Source organism: Gymnoscopelus microlampas (assembly GCF_963454915.1).
Source record: "Gymnoscopelus microlampas genome assembly, chromosome: 21".
Taxonomy (NCBI): domain Eukaryota; kingdom Metazoa; phylum Chordata; class Actinopteri; order Myctophiformes; family Myctophidae; genus Gymnoscopelus; species Gymnoscopelus microlampas.
This window is the reverse complement of record NC_139958.1, coordinates 19,710,502-19,731,720: the sequence shown is the minus strand read 5'-3', so window position 1 is coordinate 19,731,720 and position 21,219 is coordinate 19,710,502. Positions and strand designations below refer to the sequence as shown.

Below are 21,219 nucleotides of genomic sequence, written 5' to 3'. Positions count from 1 at the left end.
CTTTTGCGCAAATGAACGCAGATCTGCGTCAATGGCAGCCAATGTGTTAATAGCTAAAGTGTAAAATAATGCTTTTTAGCTCAAATGAAAAAGTGACTTAATGGGTTAAATAATAATAAAGTAGCGGAAATAGACGTTCTACAAGCTCACAACACGTTGCGTCGCGATGCGTTGTGAGCTTGTAGCTCTGCTATTAAAACATATATATATTTATTTCAATTTACAATTTACAATGTAGGCATTTAGAGGACACTCTTAATCCAGAGTGATTTACAGTAAGCAAGGTAAGGTTATACATAGAAATAGTCATCTAGGATCATAGGTAAACCAAGAACCTGAGAGAGAGGTGAAATAGGGACCCCCACTATAGGGACCCCCACTATATATTGTATAAAATTGTAGGGGTGTAATCGAAGTAATCAATTTGATCGATTATTGGGGCGGTGTAACCGCCCCCTATAAGTGAGGTTTGGACACTGACCAATCCTGCACTGTGATTGGCCAATAGTCTACAACACAGTCTACAACGCTAACCCTTCCACAGTCAATGAAAATCTATACTTTTGCAAAGTCAGCCAATCACATCACAGCTAGTGTCATCACCACTAGCTGTAATGTGATTGGCTGACTTTGCAAATTCAGGACTGTGATTGGCTAGCGAAACACATGACACATGTGCAGCCTTATGAATAGCAGTATGGACTTAAAAAAAACACTTTTTTTTTTTAAAGTGAATCACTTCCATCACTGTGATGACCACTGTGAACACACCGCACACTTCACACTGGGTGTGATTTTTTTTTTATATATAAAAATAATACATTTTCTTTTAGGGGGGGGTGTAAATTTAGCTTTTTTTGTTTTCAAAATGTTTTAAAAATAGTGAAAATAGAGTATCTACAAGCTCACAATGCGCCCCACCCCCTGCACTAACTCTGAGGACCCCCTAGGGGTCCCGGACCCCCTGTTGAAGACCCCCCCCCCCACCCCCCCCTAAACAGTCTAAACAGTGTAATGTTAGAACATTTCCTAACTGGAATTGTCCCTCTTTTTTTCCCAACCGTCAGGCACCAACAACACCCTGACGTGCATGGAGGACGGCCTGTGGTCCTTCCCGGAGGCGCTGTGCGAGCTCCGCTGCCCGGCCCCGCCCCCCGTGCCCAACGCCGTCCTGCAGACCAAGCGCTGCAACGAGACGGGCCTCAAGGTGGGCTCGCTCTGCAAGTACAAGTGCAAGCCGGGCTACCACGTGACCAACAAGCCTAAGAGGTAACGCACGCACACACACACACACACACAGCTCAGAGACAGATTGTCCTTGTTTGTTTATTTGACGTTTCAAATTGTCGCTGTCGGAGCAGAAACCTCTTATCTCCATATTTTGACTTTTTTGTGTTGAGTTTGAGTTTTTTTCCCGTATAAATCGACGCCCTATGGTTATACCACAGCGTCACAGAAAAAGCATCAAAAATAGCAGATCGACAAGCGTTTCGAGCTTGTCGATCGAATGAAAAGTTCAAAACACTAATAACCTTTTTTTTTTAATATCGCCTCTGTTGAGTGGAAACCTCATTATGTCCAAAACTGTTTATTTTCAGGATTCGAGTTCAAAAACGGCAAAAGTAGCAGATCTACAAGCTCGAAACGCGGCGCGAAGCGTTTCTCTGCTACTTTTGATTGTGTGAAACCCAAAAAATGTAACCACCATAATGCAATTATGAAATCGAAATCCCCCCAAAAAAAGAACAATCCAAAACACTAGTAATAACCTTGGTGTGTTTGTAAACACTGGTATGATTGTCTCACGTAATAGCTGATGTTTTTATGGTATAAGTGGTGTTCTTTCTGTATGCATAGTGTTTCTATGTCGTTTGTGTTTAACGGACCCCTGAGTCTACACCATTGGTCTTCAAGGTTTGTCGGTCCTTAGCTGGGACCCCTTAGCTGACAGAGAGATGAAACAGGGACCCCCCCCACACACTACATATTGTATAAAACTGTGTTGCAGATTAAACTTTTTTTCATAGATTTCATAGATGATTCGATTCATGCTAATGTGTATTTTCAGACAGTTAACCTGTTTAAACCCTCAATATTTAGTCAACTTGACCGTTGGCTCTGTACTTGGTCCGCTCCTTTTCCCTCTACACCAACTCTCCAAAAATAGCAGAGCTTGTAGATCTGCTATTTTCGGCTATAATGTTCCCCATCACACAAAGATTTGGCGGACCCCCTGTAGTAACTCTGAGCACCCCCTAGGGGTCACGGACCACCTGTTGAACACCCCTGGTCTACACAAATGAAGTTGATTAACACATTGGCTGCCATCTTTTTTTTTTTTTTCTACAGTAGACTGCCAGACTTTTTCAATGAGAAAAAAAAAGTACTCAGGAGCCGAGATACAGAATTTTTAAGTTTTAAGTTAACAAGGAAGTGGATGGGAGTCTAAATCTAAGAAAAATCATATATCCTTGGTCTTTGGGTCAAATTAAAAAATAAAAAAAAAATAAAAACTAGAAAAAAAACACTTTTATTTTGATTTTTTTTTTTTTTTGAAAGAACGCAGATCTGCGTTCTTGGCAGCCAATGTGTTGTTAATTGATTGATTGATTGATTGATTGATTGCCCCCCCCCCCCGTGTCCTCAGGCGTGCGTTCAAGCGGCAGTGCACGGAGGACGGCAGCTGGCTGGACGGGGCGTGCGAGCCGGTGACCTGCGACGCGCCGCCGGCCATCTTCCACGGCTCCTACTACTGCACGGACGGCTTCCGCTTCGACAGCGTCTGCCGCCTCAACTGCTCCACGGCGGCACCGCCCCTCAGCGACGCCGGCGCCGGCGGCAGCCCCGGGGTCGCCTCCGCCGCCACGGGAGGAGGAGGAGGAGTAGGCTCCGCCCACACGGTGAGGCCGCTGCACGCTCCATGCAAGCAGGTCTGTCCCATCTCTCGCTCTTTCCCCTCCCTCCCTCCCCCTCCCTGTTTCTCTTAATCCTATAGTGGTTCTCAAAGTGGTGTGTTTGTCCGGGTAGGCGGGGACGGGGTCCTTGAGGGGGTCCCCGCGGGGGGGGGGGGGGGGGGGTCCCCAGGGAAATTTTGTTTATTATAGCATCGAAATCAGTTTGACTCCTTCTAAAGGAATAGTTCACGCAAGAAATTGCTTTATTCCTGTCGTTTCCCTATCTGGTGTTTAAAACTCATAGCTCAAAGCTCATAGCGCTTGTATATCTATTATTTTGAATAGCCAAAGACATCTAAAGTGACACAGATGCGTTCCAGGTCTTTATGGGTTAATATCAAGGAGCCCCAGTTTAATATGGATTCCACTTCCCCGTGAAGTAAATAAAGATGGAATAATGTTTTGCTTTTGTCACGATTAAAACTCCATTCTAACTTTAATGATGAAAATGTAATCTAACTTTAATTATGAAAAAAGTAAAAAGTAAATGATTAATATTTATCCAAGAGAGATTTACTGTACACATGTTCATAACAACTGGAAATGAATGATGTGCGTAGTAATTAAAAGCTTGATAAAGACCAGACCTGTTTTTTCACACAGTAATTACAGACTCGTTTGAACAATGAGAAAATAAGAATAATATTGTTCTTAGTGTGCCAAAATACATTTGGCCACATATCATACAAATCAATGTGTGGGTCCGTAACATCGAAAAACTTTTGAGAACCACAGTTTTTAGCCTACAGAAAATATGATGTTCTCTATCTCTCTCTGTTTTTTTCTCCAGTTTAACCACACTCTTTCTCTTTTATTTCAATTTCAACGTGTGCACTAAATAAATATTTCCCTTTCAACCAAATGCTTAATGTATACGTATTAAATATACTCACTCACCATTCGTCTCTGTCGGGTAGAAACCTCATATATCCAAAACTGTTACTCCTTACACACCGGGGGCGATTTATTCATGCGAATAACACGTTTTTTTTTAAAAACCTTATAAAGTCAACGCAAGCTTCCACATCAGTTTCGCGGAGCGAAAAAGCGTCTTTTATTTATTCGCCTAAATTCGCATAATCGCCGGTGTGTAATGACCTTTACTTGTCAGGATTCAAATTCAAAGACGGCAAAAGTAGCAGATCTACAAGCTCGAAACGCGTCGCTTCGCGACGCGTTTCGACCTTGTAGATCTGCTACTTTTGATGCTTTTGTGTGACGCTGTAGTATGATCAAGTAGGGTGTTAATTTACAAAAAAAAACACAAAATTTAGAATATGGAGATGAGAGGTTTCTGCCCGACAGCAACGAAATAATGTGCGCTCGCTCTCTCTCTGTCCGTCCGTCCGTCCTTCCCTTCTCCTCTAACCCTACTCAATTAGATGCCACGCTAATTGGATTGCTATCGATTTCCAGAATAGTGCGGCTGCCACAGAACCTTTTGAAATGTATACACCTTTTAATCCGCTCGTGCCTCGCAGGACCCACTGGACGCACACACGCCTGATATAACTGTTGTATTGTGTGTGTGTGTGTGTGTGTGTGTGTGTGTGTGTGTGTGTGTGTGTGTACTTGCAGTGGTGTAAAGTAACTAAGTACATGTATTCAAGTACTGTACTTAAGTACAATTTTGAGGTATTTTGAATGGAGTAATTTCCAATTTTCAGTACTTTTACTTCTACTCCACTACATCTCAGAGGCAAATAATGTAGGCTACATTTACTATATATATTTCAGCCATTTGAAAATAACCGATCTACAAGCTCACAATGCGTTGCATTGTGAGCTTTTTCCACCACTGTGTGTGTGTGTGTGTGTGTGTGTGTGTGTGTGTGTGTGTGTGTGTGTGTGCGTGCGCGTGCGCGTGCCTGTGTGTGTGTGTACTTGTACATTATACTTGTGAGGGGCCAAATGTCCCCCCACAAGTATAGTACAATCTGAGAAACAGACGTCCTGAGGACAATTTTCCTTTGTCCTCAAGTAGAAATGGTTTGTTTTATGGTTGAAAATAGGCTTTTAGAGTTATAGACACTTCATCAAGACAAGGTCCAAGAGGGACCGAAAATGCTCTGTCAATTTGAATAAAAACCGATGCTGTTGAGCAAGAGCAGCAAGTGTGCGGGATCTTTGTTCATGAGATATGTTTTTTTCGTGATCGCTTCAGTTGTCACCGTCCAATGCACCTGCATCTGAACCAAGTGGAATATTTTCCTTTGCATAGAGTTATAGCAGTGGTTTTCAACCAGTGGTCCGGGGACCACCAGTGGTCCTTGAGGGGGTTCCAGGGGGTCCCCAGCCAAATTAATAGTTAGGAACCAAATTGACCCTTATGTGTCTGTAACTCTGAGAGTGTACAAATGAAACCAAATGGACCCTAACGGGTCCATTTGGTTCCATTTGTACACTCTCAGAGTTAAATGAACACTGATGATGGTGATACAGTGTAGATTGGGACCCCCAAGAAATTTAAATGGTTGAGTCCCTGGCATATCTTTTGAAATGGGGGTCCCTGGGCTAATATTTGTCAATTTGGGGGTCCTTGACGCGAAAAAGGTTGAAAACCACTGAGTTATAGGCTTAGAATGAGTCAAAAGATTCAGGTCGGGGGTTTAGTAAGGCTCGTATACGACATTTAGACGTTAGTTTGAGGGGTCGGGTTAAAAATTGTCGCCCTAAAATGTCAATGTCCTCACAAATATTGTAATACAAGTGTTTGTGTGTGTGTGTGTGTGTGTGCGTGTCTGTGTGTGTGTGTGTGTGTGTGTGTGTGCGTGTGCGTGTGCGTGCGGGCGTGTGTGTGCGTGTGCGTGCACGTGTTTGTGCTTCCAGGGTCCGGCGTCCAACGTGATTCGCTGCAGGAAGGACGGGAACTGGACGGGGGCGTTCCGCTTGTGTCCGCAGGCCAAAGGTCAATGTTCCTTACCTCAGAACCTCCACTACAGCCTCCAGTACACCTGCAGGAGAGGTCACGCCATAGGTCTGTATACGCTCAGAGAGGTCATTTATCACATGACCAAAGTCTTAACCCATTAAGACCTGGAACTGTGTCATTTTTAGATTTGAGCTAAAAAAGCATTATTTTACACTTTGGGCTATTCAAAAATAGCAGATCTACAAGCTCGTAGCGCGGCACCGAGTGCCGCGCTACGAGCTTGTAGATCTGCTATTTTTGAAAAAACGTGAAAATGTGTGCAAATCTTTGAATATATATATATTTTTAAAGCGAACATTTTTAACTCAAATCGTTGCTTCTGGGGGTCTCTGGAACAACATATTTTGATGGGGGTCCGCGGCCAAATACATATCATTTTGGGGGTCCTTGACATGAAAAGGATTGAGCACCACTGATATAGAAACATACGTTTTTCAGAATACTGTTGAGATTTAGGAGACATGTAATTTAGAATCGGCTTCAGGTCTCAATGGGTTAATATGTTGTTGTTGTTGTCGGGCAGAAACCTCTTATCTCCATATTTTAACTTTTCACGTTTTTTTCGTAAATCGACGGCCCTAGTTGATCATACTACAGCGTCACATAAAAGCATCAAAAGCAGCAGATCTACAAGCTTGCAGATGAGGGGTCTTCAACGTTTTTTAGGCCAAGGACCCCTAGCTGAGAGAGATGAAGCACTCGGTGCCGCGCTAAGAGCTTGTATCTGCTATTTTTGAATAGCCCAAAGTGTAAAATAATGCTTCTTAGCTCAAATCTAAAAAGGACACAGTTCCAGATCTTAATGGGTTAATAGCTCATGTTTTTTTGTGTGAAATGATTAACAGTATATTGGTTCAGTTTATTCCGTTTTTTTTGCTTGAAAATATGACCTAATCGGTTATATTATAAGAAGGTGACGATATCAGGAAATCGGGGGGAAAAAATAAATAATGGGTAACATTAAAATCCGGTCGACACAAATGGAATCAGATTTTTTGACTTTCTTCCCAGTTCAGGCCAGCACCTCCAGACTTGCTAAATTCACCTTAGATATTAGAAAAAAAATCTGTGTGAGATCAAACGGGACCGATCATGCCAAATGATACATCATGCTCTGAAATGTCTTTGATGTGGGCATGGTTTGTGTACACGGATAACACTTCTGCTTCATGATGTCACCATCTCTTTCTGTCTCTCTCTCTCTCTCACACACACACACACACACGTGCACACGCACGCACACACACATGCACAGGTGAGGACTGTGAGCTGACATGCCGGGAGAGTAACAACGATGTTGTGATCCTGCCTAGCAACATGACAGCAGACAACGTACTGAGGGAGCACTGGCTCAACCCTCCCAAAGTCAAGGTAGGCGTGCGTGCGTGCGTCTATGTGTGTGTGTGTGTGTGTGTGTGCGTGCGTGTGTGTGTGTATGTGTGTGTGCGTACTTTACTGTACTTTTGAGGGTCATGGAAAGTTCACACGAGTGTATAGCAGAATGTGAGAAATGGACATCGTGCATAAGGACCATTTTCATTTTCACGAGAGACTTGAAATGAGGAAAAGGTTCAGGTCGGGGTTAGGATTAGACATAATCGTTGCTGTTGGGCAGAAACCTCTTATCTCCATATTCGTATATAACGTTTTGAGTTTTTTTGTACACAAACGCCCCACTGGATCATACTAAGTATCAAAAGTACCAGATATACAAGCTTGAAACGCGGCGCGAAGCCACGCGTTTTGAGCTTGTAGATCTGCTACTTTTGCTATTTTTGAATTTGAAAAGTAACAGTTTCCAGTTTTAGGTTTAGCGTTAAAAATGTTTTTAAATGTCATTCATAAAATCACCATCCCAAAATGTTGATGTCCTCGCAAGTATAGTAATACAAAAGTGTGCGTGCATGTGCGTGCATGTGTGTGTGTGTGCGTGCGCCAGCTCGTGTCTCCCTCACAAAACTCTGACAGACGCACTTCCCAGCGTTGGTCAGTCCACAGCCTTCCTGTCAGGAATGTGACACATGGTGTCCATATCCTGGCCGGATCGCCGTGCCAGGGTCTTCTGCTCATCGTTAGAACGCTCAGGGCACACACAACAGAACTTCGTTTTTTTATGCTCCGTGGCTCATGAAGGGGACCGGCCAGCCGTCTAGAACTTGTGTTGATCTGTCTGTCTGTCCTGTCTTTCCTGTCTGTCTGTGTGTGTGTGTGTGCGTACAGCAGTAGCTCTCAGACTTTTTCACGTCAAGGACCCCCACAATGATATGTATTTGGCTGCGGACCCCCCGTCTCAAAAATATTCTCTGCCAGGGATTTTTGAATAGCCCAAATAAATCTAAAAATGACAGAGATGCATTGCCGGATCTAACGGGTTAACATACTCTACCATACAGATTGGACAAAAACGACATTATATTCATTAAAAAAAAAAAAAGTTACATAGTGCCGCTTTAAATTAACACTGAGGATTTTAACTGCCCCGGCCCCCCTCTATTAGCCACGCAGCCAGGAATGCCCCCCCCCCTCCTCCCCCCCCCCCCCCCCCCCCTCCCCCACCAACCAAATTATGGTACCAACCGCACAGTAGGGAGAAGAGAAAAAAAAAGCCACGGTCTGATCCAACACTGTTGAACTCATGTGAACCGCAGCAGCAGCAGCAGCAGAGGGCCCCTTGCCCCACGCTGCCCCCCACCCCCACCACCACCACCACCACCACCACCACCACCACGGGGCCAAGTCGTAAAAAAAGCCAACTTATAAAGCGGCTAGTCGTCAGCAATCACCGTAATTTTCTAGAAATCGCACCCCCCCCCCCTTATTACACTCAGTTATTAATGAGCCCTTTTGATTGAATTATTATCGTCGGGCAGAAACTTCTTATATCCGTATTCTAACTGCATGTGTTTTTTTTCCTAAATTAACTCATTAACTGCCAGAGTGTATACTCTGGCACTCACCCACCCACTGTCAGAGATTTTGAGATTTTCTTAATTTTTCAAGTAGTCACAGAATATTTATCTCCAGTGTGATCGATCCCTCTGATGGTTGCTAATCACTGAGGGTTGCACTGTGTGGTTTCACAAAATGTCAACGAGTTCATCGCAACCTCGTTGACATTAATTGTCTGCTTTTGAAAATAGCATGTCTGGACCAAAAATACATAGTGAAAAAAAAAGTGTTCAGGATCCGAGATACAGCATTTTTAAGTAACTAGAGTTTCGGGGGGCTACGCCCCCCTCAACCCCAGCCGCGCACGGGGCCCAGCGTGGGTGCGTGTATATTGGGGTACCCAAATCGCCGGAGTAAAAGTGTCCAAAAGGAAAAAAAAAAAAAAAAAAACAATTTGGAAAAAATGTTAATAGTGATTGTTACTTTGGTGGTCCGCGGACCCCCTGGTGGTCCGCCGACCCCTGTGAGTGTTGGGACCCCCGGGGACCCCCCTGGAACATGGCGGACCCCTTCGGCAGTTTTTTTTTTTTTTCATGCACGGTTTGCTTGTTTCTGTCGCTTGTTTTTTAAAACCTGGCAGCAAACTTGGCAACCCGACTGACATCACTGACCTATCCTTGGTATTTGTACTTCCGGGTTGCATAATGATGACATCACTGTCGAGTCCTGTGGTGTCATGAACCTAGGCAGGTTTGTTTAGCAGATTACCCTGGGCAGCGTGCTGTGCTGTGGCCGTGGCTGTTTGTTTTTGTGTTTGGGATGAACATGGCACGTGAAGGACGGACATATTGTGATCGAGACATGAGTGAAGTGAAAGTAACGGCCTGGGTGGAACAAAGGAGGTACGTAAGAAGGGGGGGGGGGTTGAAGCAAAGGAGCTGTGTGTGTGGTGTTGTGGAGGAGATGGGCAGAGTGCAATGGCGGCCGCTGGTGTTGTTTCGGCGAAACCCGTTGCCGTGCGGTGTCGGTGGTGTGCACGGTAAACGGTACGAAGCTGCCTCCCCTTCCGTTTTGTCCGACATTTGGTGAGTAGAATTAATTATGTTGCGCGGTGGAAAAGGTGTAGTGAGCAATGAGATGTCCCCTACGCGACGCGTAAATTCAGCGCGGCCGGCGTGGCGAGTCAGTTGGCGACATGTGGTCTGGCGGTGCGTTGTTTATTCGATAACAGAGCTGTGGGGTGTCGTCACCGAGGGTGCGGAAGTCGCTCGCCATTTATATAGTTAGATACAAATGAGTGGAAGTGAATGGAGCAGTAAATCTTCGGAATAGGGGTGTGCCGATACACTAATTTCACCAAACGATACGATACGATATTTGGCTCACAACTTCGATACGATACGATACGCACTTTTTTTTATTATGAAAATATATGGGGGAGGAAAAAAGTAAATGCAAACAAATAATTCTGTTTTTGCATTATTCAGACATGCAAACTTGTAGCTTTTCAGCTACAATAACCGTTTTCAATCCAAATAGGGCAATAGTGTGACACCTGACCCGAAAAAAACAACAATATGCTGTCACCCTTTTCACCTCGAGGCTGTTTGCATGCCTGATTATAATGATTGTAAAAAAAATAATAATTTCAAAACGATATTTTTTTCCCCCAAAACGATACATATCGTCACGAAAACGTATCGCGATATATCGTGGGACGATATATTGGCACACCACTACTTTGGATCGCTTTATCTCTGGTTCTGAGTGAAAAAACAAAAAGAACTTGTCCAAACTCGTCGGCAGGCTCGGCAGGCATAATTTGACGAATTAACTCGTCCATGGCAGCCAATGAGTTGTTAACACCCTGCTCCATCACACTACAGCGTCAAGCGAAAGCATCAAAAGTAGCAGATCTACAAGCTCGAAACGCGCTGCGTTTCGAGCTTGTGGATCTGCTACTTTTGCAATTTTTGAATTTGAACATAATGAGGTTTACCCCCGACAGAGACAATATATATACCTCACAATCGCCCCCGTTGTGTTGATTCATGAATCAACGGTGTTGCTGTAATTGGCAGAGAAAAGGGCAAAAATGAAGACGGGTTTTAGGTGTAGCAGTGCTGTTCTCAAAATGATGTCAGTGGTTCTCAAAATGTATCATGACAAGGGCCCCCTGAATTGATTACTTATTCGGCCAAGGACCGCCATCCTTGGCCGAATACCACCCCCTTGAACCCCCCCCCCCCATACAATATTTGTGTTAAGTGGTTAATTGGTTAATTGGTTAATCCATTCATCGATAATACTGTACATATCGTCTATCTGTAGGGTGGAAACATGTCCAAAACTGTTACTTTTCAGGATTCAAATTTAGAAATAAATTTGCCTACTTTTGATGCTTTGGTGTGATGCTGTAGTATGATCAAGTTGGGCGTTAATTTCAGAAAATACACAAAAAGCTAGAATAATGGAGTTAAGAGGTTTTTGCCCAACAGCAACGATATACTACAGTCTGACCCATGCCAGATGCTTGTGTCCGGTGCCTCTGATCCCAATTTTTTGGCTTTTTTTTGTGCTCCCCTGGCCAGGCCAGGCTACCTCTTGGCAGAGCGGTCGAAATGTTGGTCTCTCCTGGCAGGAGGACTGCATGGGGGGGGTTTGAGTGAGTCCTGGGCATGGGACATGGATATTATGGATTGCAGCTTTAATTGTTCATTGTGGTTGAAAGTATTTTGAAAGCGCTTTTTAGAAGAGAAAAAAAGTGTGTGTGTGTGCGTGTGCGTGTGCGTGTGCGTGTGTGTGTGTGTGTGTGTGTGTGTGTGTGTGTGTGTGTGTGTGTGTGTGTGTGTGTGTGTGTGTGTGTGCGTGCGTGTGCACAAAATGGTATTGAGCTTTTTCCCCCCCCACTTTGGTAACTAGAGAAAGAGACAATCCACAAAAGAAGGGGGAAAGGAACACATTGTATTTCTCACAGTATTTTGTTTTCCCCCACATTTTGTTTTGTTTTTGTTCCCTTGATTGTGCCGACTCAGCGGCGGCCATTTTTTTTGTGTGGTGCGCGTTGGGAGAGCATACCGATGGGGGGGTGGGGGTGGAGATGATGATGATGGGGAGGGTCAGGTGGAAGATGAAACGATTGCCGTTTGTAATGGATTTGTTTGTAAACCGATAGGATTTCTATACTCGACAGTAATGTGAGCCGCGGAGACTATCGGCGTTGCCATATTTTGCGAGAGAATTAAGCAACCAGGTCTAGGAAAACAAGCCCAAAAGAAGCGACTATTGTGAGCATGTAGATCGGCTATTTTCAAATAGCCGATGTATACAATGTATAGGTTTAAAGTGCTCATGTGGCCTAGCTATAACACACAAATTGAAACACAAATCTTGAAATTAAAATGTGGAATATTTGAGAGATCAAACAGCACAAATCTGGTACGGGGCTCCCTGTGGCACAAAACATTTTCAGATGGGGATTAGGGACGAATACATAATAATTTGGGGGGTCCATGACATGAAAATATTTAAGAACCATTGGTATAAGTAAAACAGTAATTACATGTTTTAAGCAAGCCGCAAATAAGCAACCACACTTTAGAAACAAGCCCAAAAAAAAACACAACCCGCAACTACCGATATTTTACAAGCAACTTTACAGAAAGACAAGCCCAAGGTGGCTCGTAATAAGCAGACATGGCAACACTGTAGACGATCATGTCAGTAGGGGACAGGGGATAATATAGGGAGCTTAGCATCACGGTGTTGGTGGCAGTTTCCCAGATATGTGACAGAATACGTGGCAGGTTGGATGAGGTGAAATCAATGCAGGGGTTGATGTGATGATGGAACCACGTCAGCAGTGTTGAGGCCATGCTGATCTGTAAGCTTTATTATCGTCTCCGTCGGAAAGAAACCTCTTATCTCCCGTATTTTAACTTTTTGTGTTTTTTCGTAAATTAGCGGCCTACTTGATCACATTACAAAAGCGTTGAAAATAGCAGATGTGCAAGCTTGTAGATTTGGCTGTTTTTTTTTTATTTGAATCCTGAAAAGTAACAGTTTTAGGACATAATTATGAGGCTGGCGATTCCCCACCTGTGGGCCGTGAGGATATAAGTGGAATCCTAAATCAGGGATCTTCAACAGGGGGTCCGGGACCCCTAGGGTGTCCTCAGAGTTACTACAAGGGATCCGCCAAATCTTTGTGTGACATGATTTCTTTTTTTTACCTTAACCACTTGAACCCTAGCATCCCTTTTTCTGAGGAGAACTTTAGCCAAAAATAGCCGATCTACAAGCTCACAACGCCTCGCAGCGCGAGGCGTTGAGAGCTTGTAGATCGGCTATTTTTGGCAAAGAGGTATAGGTGTAGAGGGAAAAAGAGCAGACCAAGTAAACAAAAAAAAGTTTAATCTGAAACCAATTTTATACAATATAGAGGGGGTCCCTGCTTCATCTCTCAGCTAGGGGGTCCTTGGCCTGAAAAGGTTGAAGACCCCTGTCCTAAATAATTGGCTAAGCACTATGATTTTATTGAAAATATAACATTAATAAATAAATATGTAAAAAGAAGAAGAGAGAAAAAACATGCAATTCTTTTCTATAACACCTTGAAAAATTATATCGATATGGATAAACATGTAAAGTATTCTATTTTAGTTCCATTGACTGATCATTAAAATGAAAGCTCTGAACATGCACGCGGCCGGGCCCACTCATCTGACCATGTTAGGGGTCAGATGGGTGTGCCGCGATTTTTTCTTTTGGAGATTTTCAGGTGGGACCTGATCCCACATTATGAGAGAAGCTCATCCAAGATGGAATTCCCTCTTGACCGCATGGGGGAGATAATGCACTTATGTGCTTCAGGCAGTACTACTTTCCAATCAATAGGTGTCCTATACCTGACACCAGGGTCTACGTTTCTCAATGGAGACCACCTCCAACCACTGCAGATGTGCTAGTTGAATTTAACATACTCTACTCAAGATATACAAGCTCATAGCGCGGCACTGAGTACCACGCTATGAGCTTGTAGATCTGCTATTTTTGAATAGCCCAAAGAAATCTAAAAAATTACACAGATCCCTTCCGGGTCCTAATGGATTAACATACTGTACCGTACCCAATGCTTAAGATCACATTCAATTCATTAAACAAAGTTAACAAGAATAATAGCTGTGGATCTGCAACCAACGTTTGTCTCTTTTAATAGGTGGCACTCCAAGTACGGCCCAACTCCTTGTAATCACTAATCGCAGACACATACTGTACATGCCCAAATATGCACGTGCACACACACACACGCACACGCACACGCACACGCACACGCACACGCACACGCACACGCATACAGGTGTGCCATGGTAGAACCAACTCCCAAACTAAACTACACATAACTCCTATTCATCTGCAGATTACAGCTTTCAGTGGAGGGATCACTTTTAGTGGCATTTCTCATAAACACAGTAAAAAAACCTCTTCATTGTAAAACAACACTCTCACTGTTAAATCAACGTTGAGGACTGTACTGTGTATGAACATCAGTATATTTTTTTCTAAACACTCTCTGCTCCGAGTGTTTAGTAATCCTAACCTCCCCCATTTAGGACAGGATATTCGCGGGCCGCGGGCTGAAAAGTTTGGGAACCCGTGTAGTAAGTTATGATCACGTAGGCCGTAGGCCGTTAATTTACGAGAAAACATAAAATAAAAACATAAAACTATGAAATATGGAGATAAGAGGTTTTCCGGCCAACAGCAATGACATCATTGTATCCTAAAAGCAGACTCCTCCTCCTATCCCTGAATGCCCTCTCTCCTCCAGTTCTACTTTATGCTGAGTACGAGGCTCTACCTTAATCAGTAATGGTGATGTATCGTCCCTTATCAAGCCGTCGTATTTGGGTTCCTGGTGTGACCCACTTACACTAGAGCTCTAGCTTTCTTTTCCCGGTACTCTGTATGTCCTCTAAACATGCTGGAATGGAACTAAATACATTTGCTCATGTACTGTACTTTAGTACAGTTTTGAGTTATTTTTTACTTTACTTGAGTATATCCACTTTTTTTAATGTTATAAATCAGTGGTTCTCAAACCTTTTCATCTAAAGGAACCGGAATTGACATTTATCTGGCCCCGGACCCCCATCTGAAAAGACTGTGTGAAGATTTAATGATTTATGTGAAAAAAAAATCCAAATTATTTTTCAAAAATAAGCAGCGTGGACACTGTGACTTCTGCTATTTCCTATTAGCCAACATATAAATGAATAAAGTGGTTATAATGCTTCTGATGCTATATTAACAACTTTTGCTGGGGACCCCTTGGAACCCCCTCTTTGAGAACCAATACTTTATACTACTCTACTACATATCAGAGGCACACATATTGTACTTTTTTTTTTTTTTTTTACTCCACTATCAATTACTTGACAGTTTTAGATATAGCAGTTACTGTACTTATTTTGATTATTATTACAACACCCACATTGAACCATTTAAGCCCACTACAGCTATAACGCATTGCTGTGAGCTTGTAGATCTGGAAAAATATTGAAAATGTTCTAATCCAAACATTTTCAGACGGGGGTGGCGCGGCCAAATACATATAAATTTGGGGGTTCTTGACATGAAAAAGTTTACATACACACCCCCTCTCCCACACTCCACACACTCCCCACACACACACACACACACACACACACACGCCCACACACCTCCCCGACATCCATCCTCCCGGCCCCCCCCCCCTCCCCCCCACTTTATCAGCAAAATTACCCTCCTGTCGCACTCGGCGGTTGTGAATTAGTCATTTTCTATATGACTAATACGTATTAGGGACACGACCTCGTCGGCTGTGTTTGGGAGCTAAGACAGGGAGGGGGATCTATTTTTATGTGCTATATCAGCCCCCCCCCCCCCTCCCCTCGGGGGTGTGTGTGTGTGTGTGTGTGTGTGCGTGTGTGTGGGGGGGGGCTTCAGGGTGGGTGAGGATCCCATAACGTGGTGAGAGAGGTGAGGCCAGGACCACGAACGCACAGATGATTTACGGCCATCGCCGCCAGGGAAAAGAGAGAGAGAGAGAGAGATAGAGAGAGAGGGGAGAGGGAGAGAGAGTTTTTCGATGACATCATCCTTGCAGAGTGAGAGGGAGAGGAGGGCGAAAGTATAGTGGCTACAACTTTTATCCCAGAGCATGCTTTATCCTCTGTTACTATGGGCAGAGTAACACGCACGCGCACGCACACGCACACGCACGCGCACACGCACGCACACGCACTGTACTTAAGTAAATTTTGAGGTACTTTTACTTTACTGGAGTATTTTCAGTTTTCGTTACCTTTACTTCTACTCCACTACATCTCAGAGGCAAATATGGCACTTTTACTCCACTACAATTATTTGAAAACTTTAGCCCTATTTTGTACATCTGCTATTTTCAAAAAGTACTTTTTGATGCCAATACTTTTGTACCTTTTTTACTCAAGTAACATTTTCAATTCCTGACTTTTACTTGTAACAGAGTATTTCAACATTGATACGTTTACTTAAGTAAAACATTTGTGTACTTTTTCCACCACTGCACGCACACACACACACACACACACACACACACACACACACACACACACACACACACACACACACTGTAGGTTTATACTATACTTGTGAGGATATGAACCCTATGACCTGAGGACGATTATATGTCTTCTAAATCAGTAGTTCTCAAAATGATCATATTTGAAATGGGGACCCCCCCACCCTGACAAGCACTTGTATGAATTGTAGGAGTTGAGGGGGTTGGGGGGGGTCCCGGCCTGATATGGCGGAGGAGAACCACTGCTCTAAAGCGCGTTGCTTTATGCCAGGCCTGAACACACACACACACATTACTACCATGTATACCTAACTGTAATAGTAGCGTAAGATATATAGGCCCGGCCCACTTCTCCCCCCGTGGAACTCTGGGAAACGTAGTAGTATTAAGAAACTGTGCCTTGTGTGTGCAGTTCCCAGTTGTCCTCAGATGCTCTGTTGTTCTTTCTCTCTCTCCCTCCCTCTCTCTCTCTCTCTCTCTCTCTCTCTCTCTCTCTGCCCCCCAAATCCCCCCGCCCCCCCCCCCACATACCCCCCACAGCCCCCATCTTTCTCTTTTTTGCATTGATTTGCTGACGGCACTGAAATGAAAAATACCTTAGTTTGCAAGCAGTGAAAAGAGAAGCGCACGTCAACTTGTGTGTGTGTGTGTGTGTGTGTGTGTGTGTGTGTGTGTGTGTGTGTGTGTGTGTTATTGGGACATGAGGAGGGGGGTGGTGGGTGGTGGGGGGGGACTGGGAAATAGACCCTTTCCGAGGTCAACCGGTTCTTTGCTGCGGATGGCATTTTTGGTCATGCACACTACAGCTTATGATGTCTGGGGACAAACCTTATTCCCACTGACAGAAAAAAAACAAAAAACAAAACACCATGGGCATTCTCATAGAAAATAAACAGCTTAAATCAGCTCATATTATTTTATGGTTGTTTTTTTTATGCATCTTGCACCTAGTACGCCATCTGGTATCTTTAATCACTTATAAAGGAACACTTCACTCATTTTGTTCAACCGTAGCATTTGTATAATTGGTCCTCGCTAATGCTCATTATTATAAGACGGCACCATTTCCAAGATCTACTCATTGTTTCTGAACTGTGGACAGATCAGAAACCTGCCTACCAATGACATCATCCATGAGGATTCCCAAGCTAATAGAAACTACAGCCTTTCTTTCTCTTCCTGGAAACTTAGCGTGCTGACATTAGAAGCCAATGTTCTTGCGTTAATAAGAACAATGGCTACTAATACTTCATAATTGCTACCAAAATAACTTTATACTTGACGTTTAACCGCTTGAACCCCAGCATCCCTAATCTGGGGGGGAACATTTGCCAAACATAGGCGATCTACAAGCTCACAACACGTCACAACGTGTTGTGAGCTTGTACTGTAGATCTGCTATTTTTTTGGCGAAGAGATAATGGTGTAGGTCGAAGTAGAAGTGGTTAAACTGAAGCGATATTGATAAATTCTAAATATTATCCCAAGTATTCTGCGGCACCCCTGGACACTTTGATAAAACGCCACCCTAAAATAACCCATTAAGACCTGAAGCCGATTTTACATGTCTCCTAAATCCCAACAGTATTCTGAAAAACATTTTGATATCACTGGTGCTCAATCTTTTTCATGTCAAGGACCCCCAAAATTATATGTATTTGCCCGCGGACCCGCATCTCAAAATATGTGTTTCCAGGAGGTCACAGAAGCAAAGATTTGAGTTTAAAAAATAGCCGATCTACAAGCTTGTAGCGCGGCACTCGGTGCCGCGCTATGAGCTTGTAGATCTGCTATTTTTTAATAGCCAAAGTGTAAAATAATGCTTTTTAGCTCAAATCTAAAAATTACACAGATGTGTCCCAGGTCTTAATAGGTTAAGCACATGAGCTCAGAGGCTATTTTTTGAGAACGTTCACCTGTAATGACCTGCCCCAAAATAGGGACGCCAAGGTGAATGTGGTTAATGTACCGTAGCGGTATCGCATTGCACGTATGTACATACTGTAGGCACAGCACATCAATTTACAAGTACAATTCTACAATTTAGGCATTCAGCAGACACTCTTATCTAGAGCGACGTTGCAATAAACAGGGTTAAATAATCACACAAATATAATACAGAAGCACAACTCGGTGCAGTGCCTCAAGAAACTAGCACTCCAGGTAATTAAACAATGGACCTAGCATTCCATTGCTTGTCTAAACAACATGATAACACGATGAACAACATGATGCTCTTGATAATCTGAACATTCTGTACATTGAAAACTATAGGATTCCAAGAGTTAAAACGTTGAGTCACACCATGCCCTTGGCGTGTGCCGCGTCATGTTTGCACACGTGCACCGTGTGAACGCGTGACCACACACACACACACGCACGCACGCACGCACGCGCGCGCGCGCACACACACACACACACACACACACACACACACACACACACACACACACACACACACACACACACACACACACACACACACACACACACACACACACAGTACATGAATGCATGACCACGGACACATAATCGTCTCTGTCCAAAACTGTTACTTTTCAGGATTCAAATTCAAAAACAGGCAAAAGCAGCAGATTTCGAGACGCGTTTCGAGACGCTTTGAGACACGTTTCGAGCCGCGTTTCGAGCCGCGTTTCGAGCTTGCGGATGTACTTTCGATACTTTTAGAGTGACACTGTGGTATGATCAAGCATGGCGTTAATTTACGGAAAAAAAAGCAAAACGTTTGAATATGGAGATAAGAGGTTTCTGCCCGACAACAACGATATGTTGCAAATACACGAGTACGAGCAACCCCCCCCCCCCTCCAAAAAACAAAAAAGACACAACTGCCTTGCATCTCAATGAAGAGAAACAGTGGGGGGAACAGGACGAGATTCCACACATTCTGCAAAGATATTTGAGAACAACTCTCTCTCTCTCGCGCGCGCTGACTCTCTCTCTGCCTCTTGTTTTTCCTCTTTCTCTCGCAGCTATATCTGTCCCTCCTGGGGGCCATGGCTCAGTTATGAAAGAAGCAACCCTTTATATCAAGTCATATCATGTCAAAATCAATTTGATTCAGCCCTGTGTCTGAGGTGGAAAGGGGTCAGTCGTAAATCAAAAGGAGGCTTCACAGTGAAAACTTCCATGCATACCATGTACTATGGTATGTGTGTGTGTGTGTGTGTGTGTGTGTGTGTGTGTGTGTGTGTGTGTGTGTGTGTGTGTGTGTGTGTGTGTGTGTGTGTGTGTGTGTGTGTGTGTGTGTGTGTGTGTGTGTGTGTGTGTGTGTTTGTGTGTGTGTGTGTGCGCGTGCGCGCGCGTGCATGTGTGCTTGTGGCACGCTGTGCCTGTGTGTGTGTGTATGTTTGTGGCTATGCCTGTGTGTGTGTGTGTGTGTGTGTGTGTGTGTGTGTGTGTGTGTGTGTGTGTGTGTGTGTGTGTGTGTGTGTGTGTGTGTGTGTGTGTGTTAAAGAGAAGGCAGTATGGGGAAAGCCCCGTCGCCTCTCACACAATTATGAAAGATGAGTGATTTGACAAGCATTATTATGTGTTAATGGATGAAAGAGGCACTGCTTATGTTTATACTGTATATTACGGTTGGGTGTAAGAATGCACATTTATAATGCATTGTAATGCACTTATAAGGCATTATTACACTCGTTATAAATGTTTATGATTATGTATAGCACGCAACTTATAACAAGTGTATAAGAAGTATTATAAGGGCGGCAGTGGCTCAGGGGTAGAGTGAACTGAAAACCGCAAGGTTCCCAGTTCGATCCCGGGCTGGGGGGGCTCCCCCAGAGTTAGTGTCGAAGTGTCCTTGAGCAAGACGCTGAACCCCTAATAGGCTCTATGCACAGCAGCCATATTGGGAATGAATTGGGCCCCTTCCTTACTTCCTTCACAGGTGTTACCAATGATACAAATTAAGGCGCTGTTCCATTTAGTGTGGCACAGTGGTTGTCTTATTTTCAAGGACCCCCATAACTCTGAGAGTGTACAAATGGAACCAAATGGACCCGTAAGGGTCCATTTGGTTCCATTTGTACACTCTCAGAGTTACACACCCACCATAAGGGGCCATTTGGGAACCAAAATGGAGTGTTTCTAGTGAGCCAACATGCACGATATCAGCACCCTGACCAGAATGGAACAGAGCCTTCATTAGTATCATTGGTAACACCTGTGACGGAAGTAAGAAGAGGCCCAATATCTTTCCAATATGGCTGCTGTGCATAGAGCCTATTGCTCCCGATGAGCAGGTTGGTGCCTTCCATGGTTTCCTGCGCCATCCGTGTATGAATGTGTGTGTGAATGTGTGAATGTAATGCACAATCTATGTAAAGCGCTTTGGAAAAAAAGCGCTATTTAAATGCACCATTTACCATTTACCATAAGCGCTGGTAATAATGTATTTTAAGTTCAGCGAAACAGCACAATAGTCGAAATTCGAATATGAATTTACCAGCCCTAATGCACCATGGGGCTGAAGTGGTATGTTTTGTGTGATCTTACAGACTATAGTGTGCACCATGGGGCTGAAGTGGTATGTGTTTTTGTGTGATCTTACAGACTATAGTGTGCACCATGGGGCTGAAGTGGTATGTGTTTTTGTGTGATCTTACAGACTATAGTGTGCACCATGGGGCTGAAGTGGTATGTGTTTTTGTGTGATCTTACAGACTATAGTGTGCACCATGGGGCTGAAGTGGTATGTGTTTTTGTGTGATCTTACAGACTATAGTGTGCACCATGGGGCTGAAGTGGTATATGTTTTGTGTGATCTTACAGACTATAGTGTGCACCATGGGGCTGAAGTGGTATATGTTTTG

At 43.8% G+C, this 21,219-nt stretch overlaps 1 protein-coding gene across 1 annotated transcript in view; it reads left to right on the top strand.

Annotated features, from left to right (window-relative positions):
- The window catches only part of pappaa (pregnancy-associated plasma protein A, pappalysin 1a), a 198,169-nt gene that overhangs the window by 140,147 nt on the left and 36,803 nt on the right, over positions 1-21,219 (top strand). Inside the window, exons 16-19 of the mRNA XM_084047141.1 lie at positions 1,068-1,269; positions 2,648-2,930; positions 5,784-5,931; positions 7,142-7,257. Coding sequence (XP_083903267.1) covers positions 1,068-1,269; positions 2,648-2,930; positions 5,784-5,931; positions 7,142-7,257 — 749 coding nt within the window. The remainder of the gene's footprint in view (positions 1-1,067; positions 1,270-2,647; positions 2,931-5,783; positions 5,932-7,141; positions 7,258-21,219) is intronic.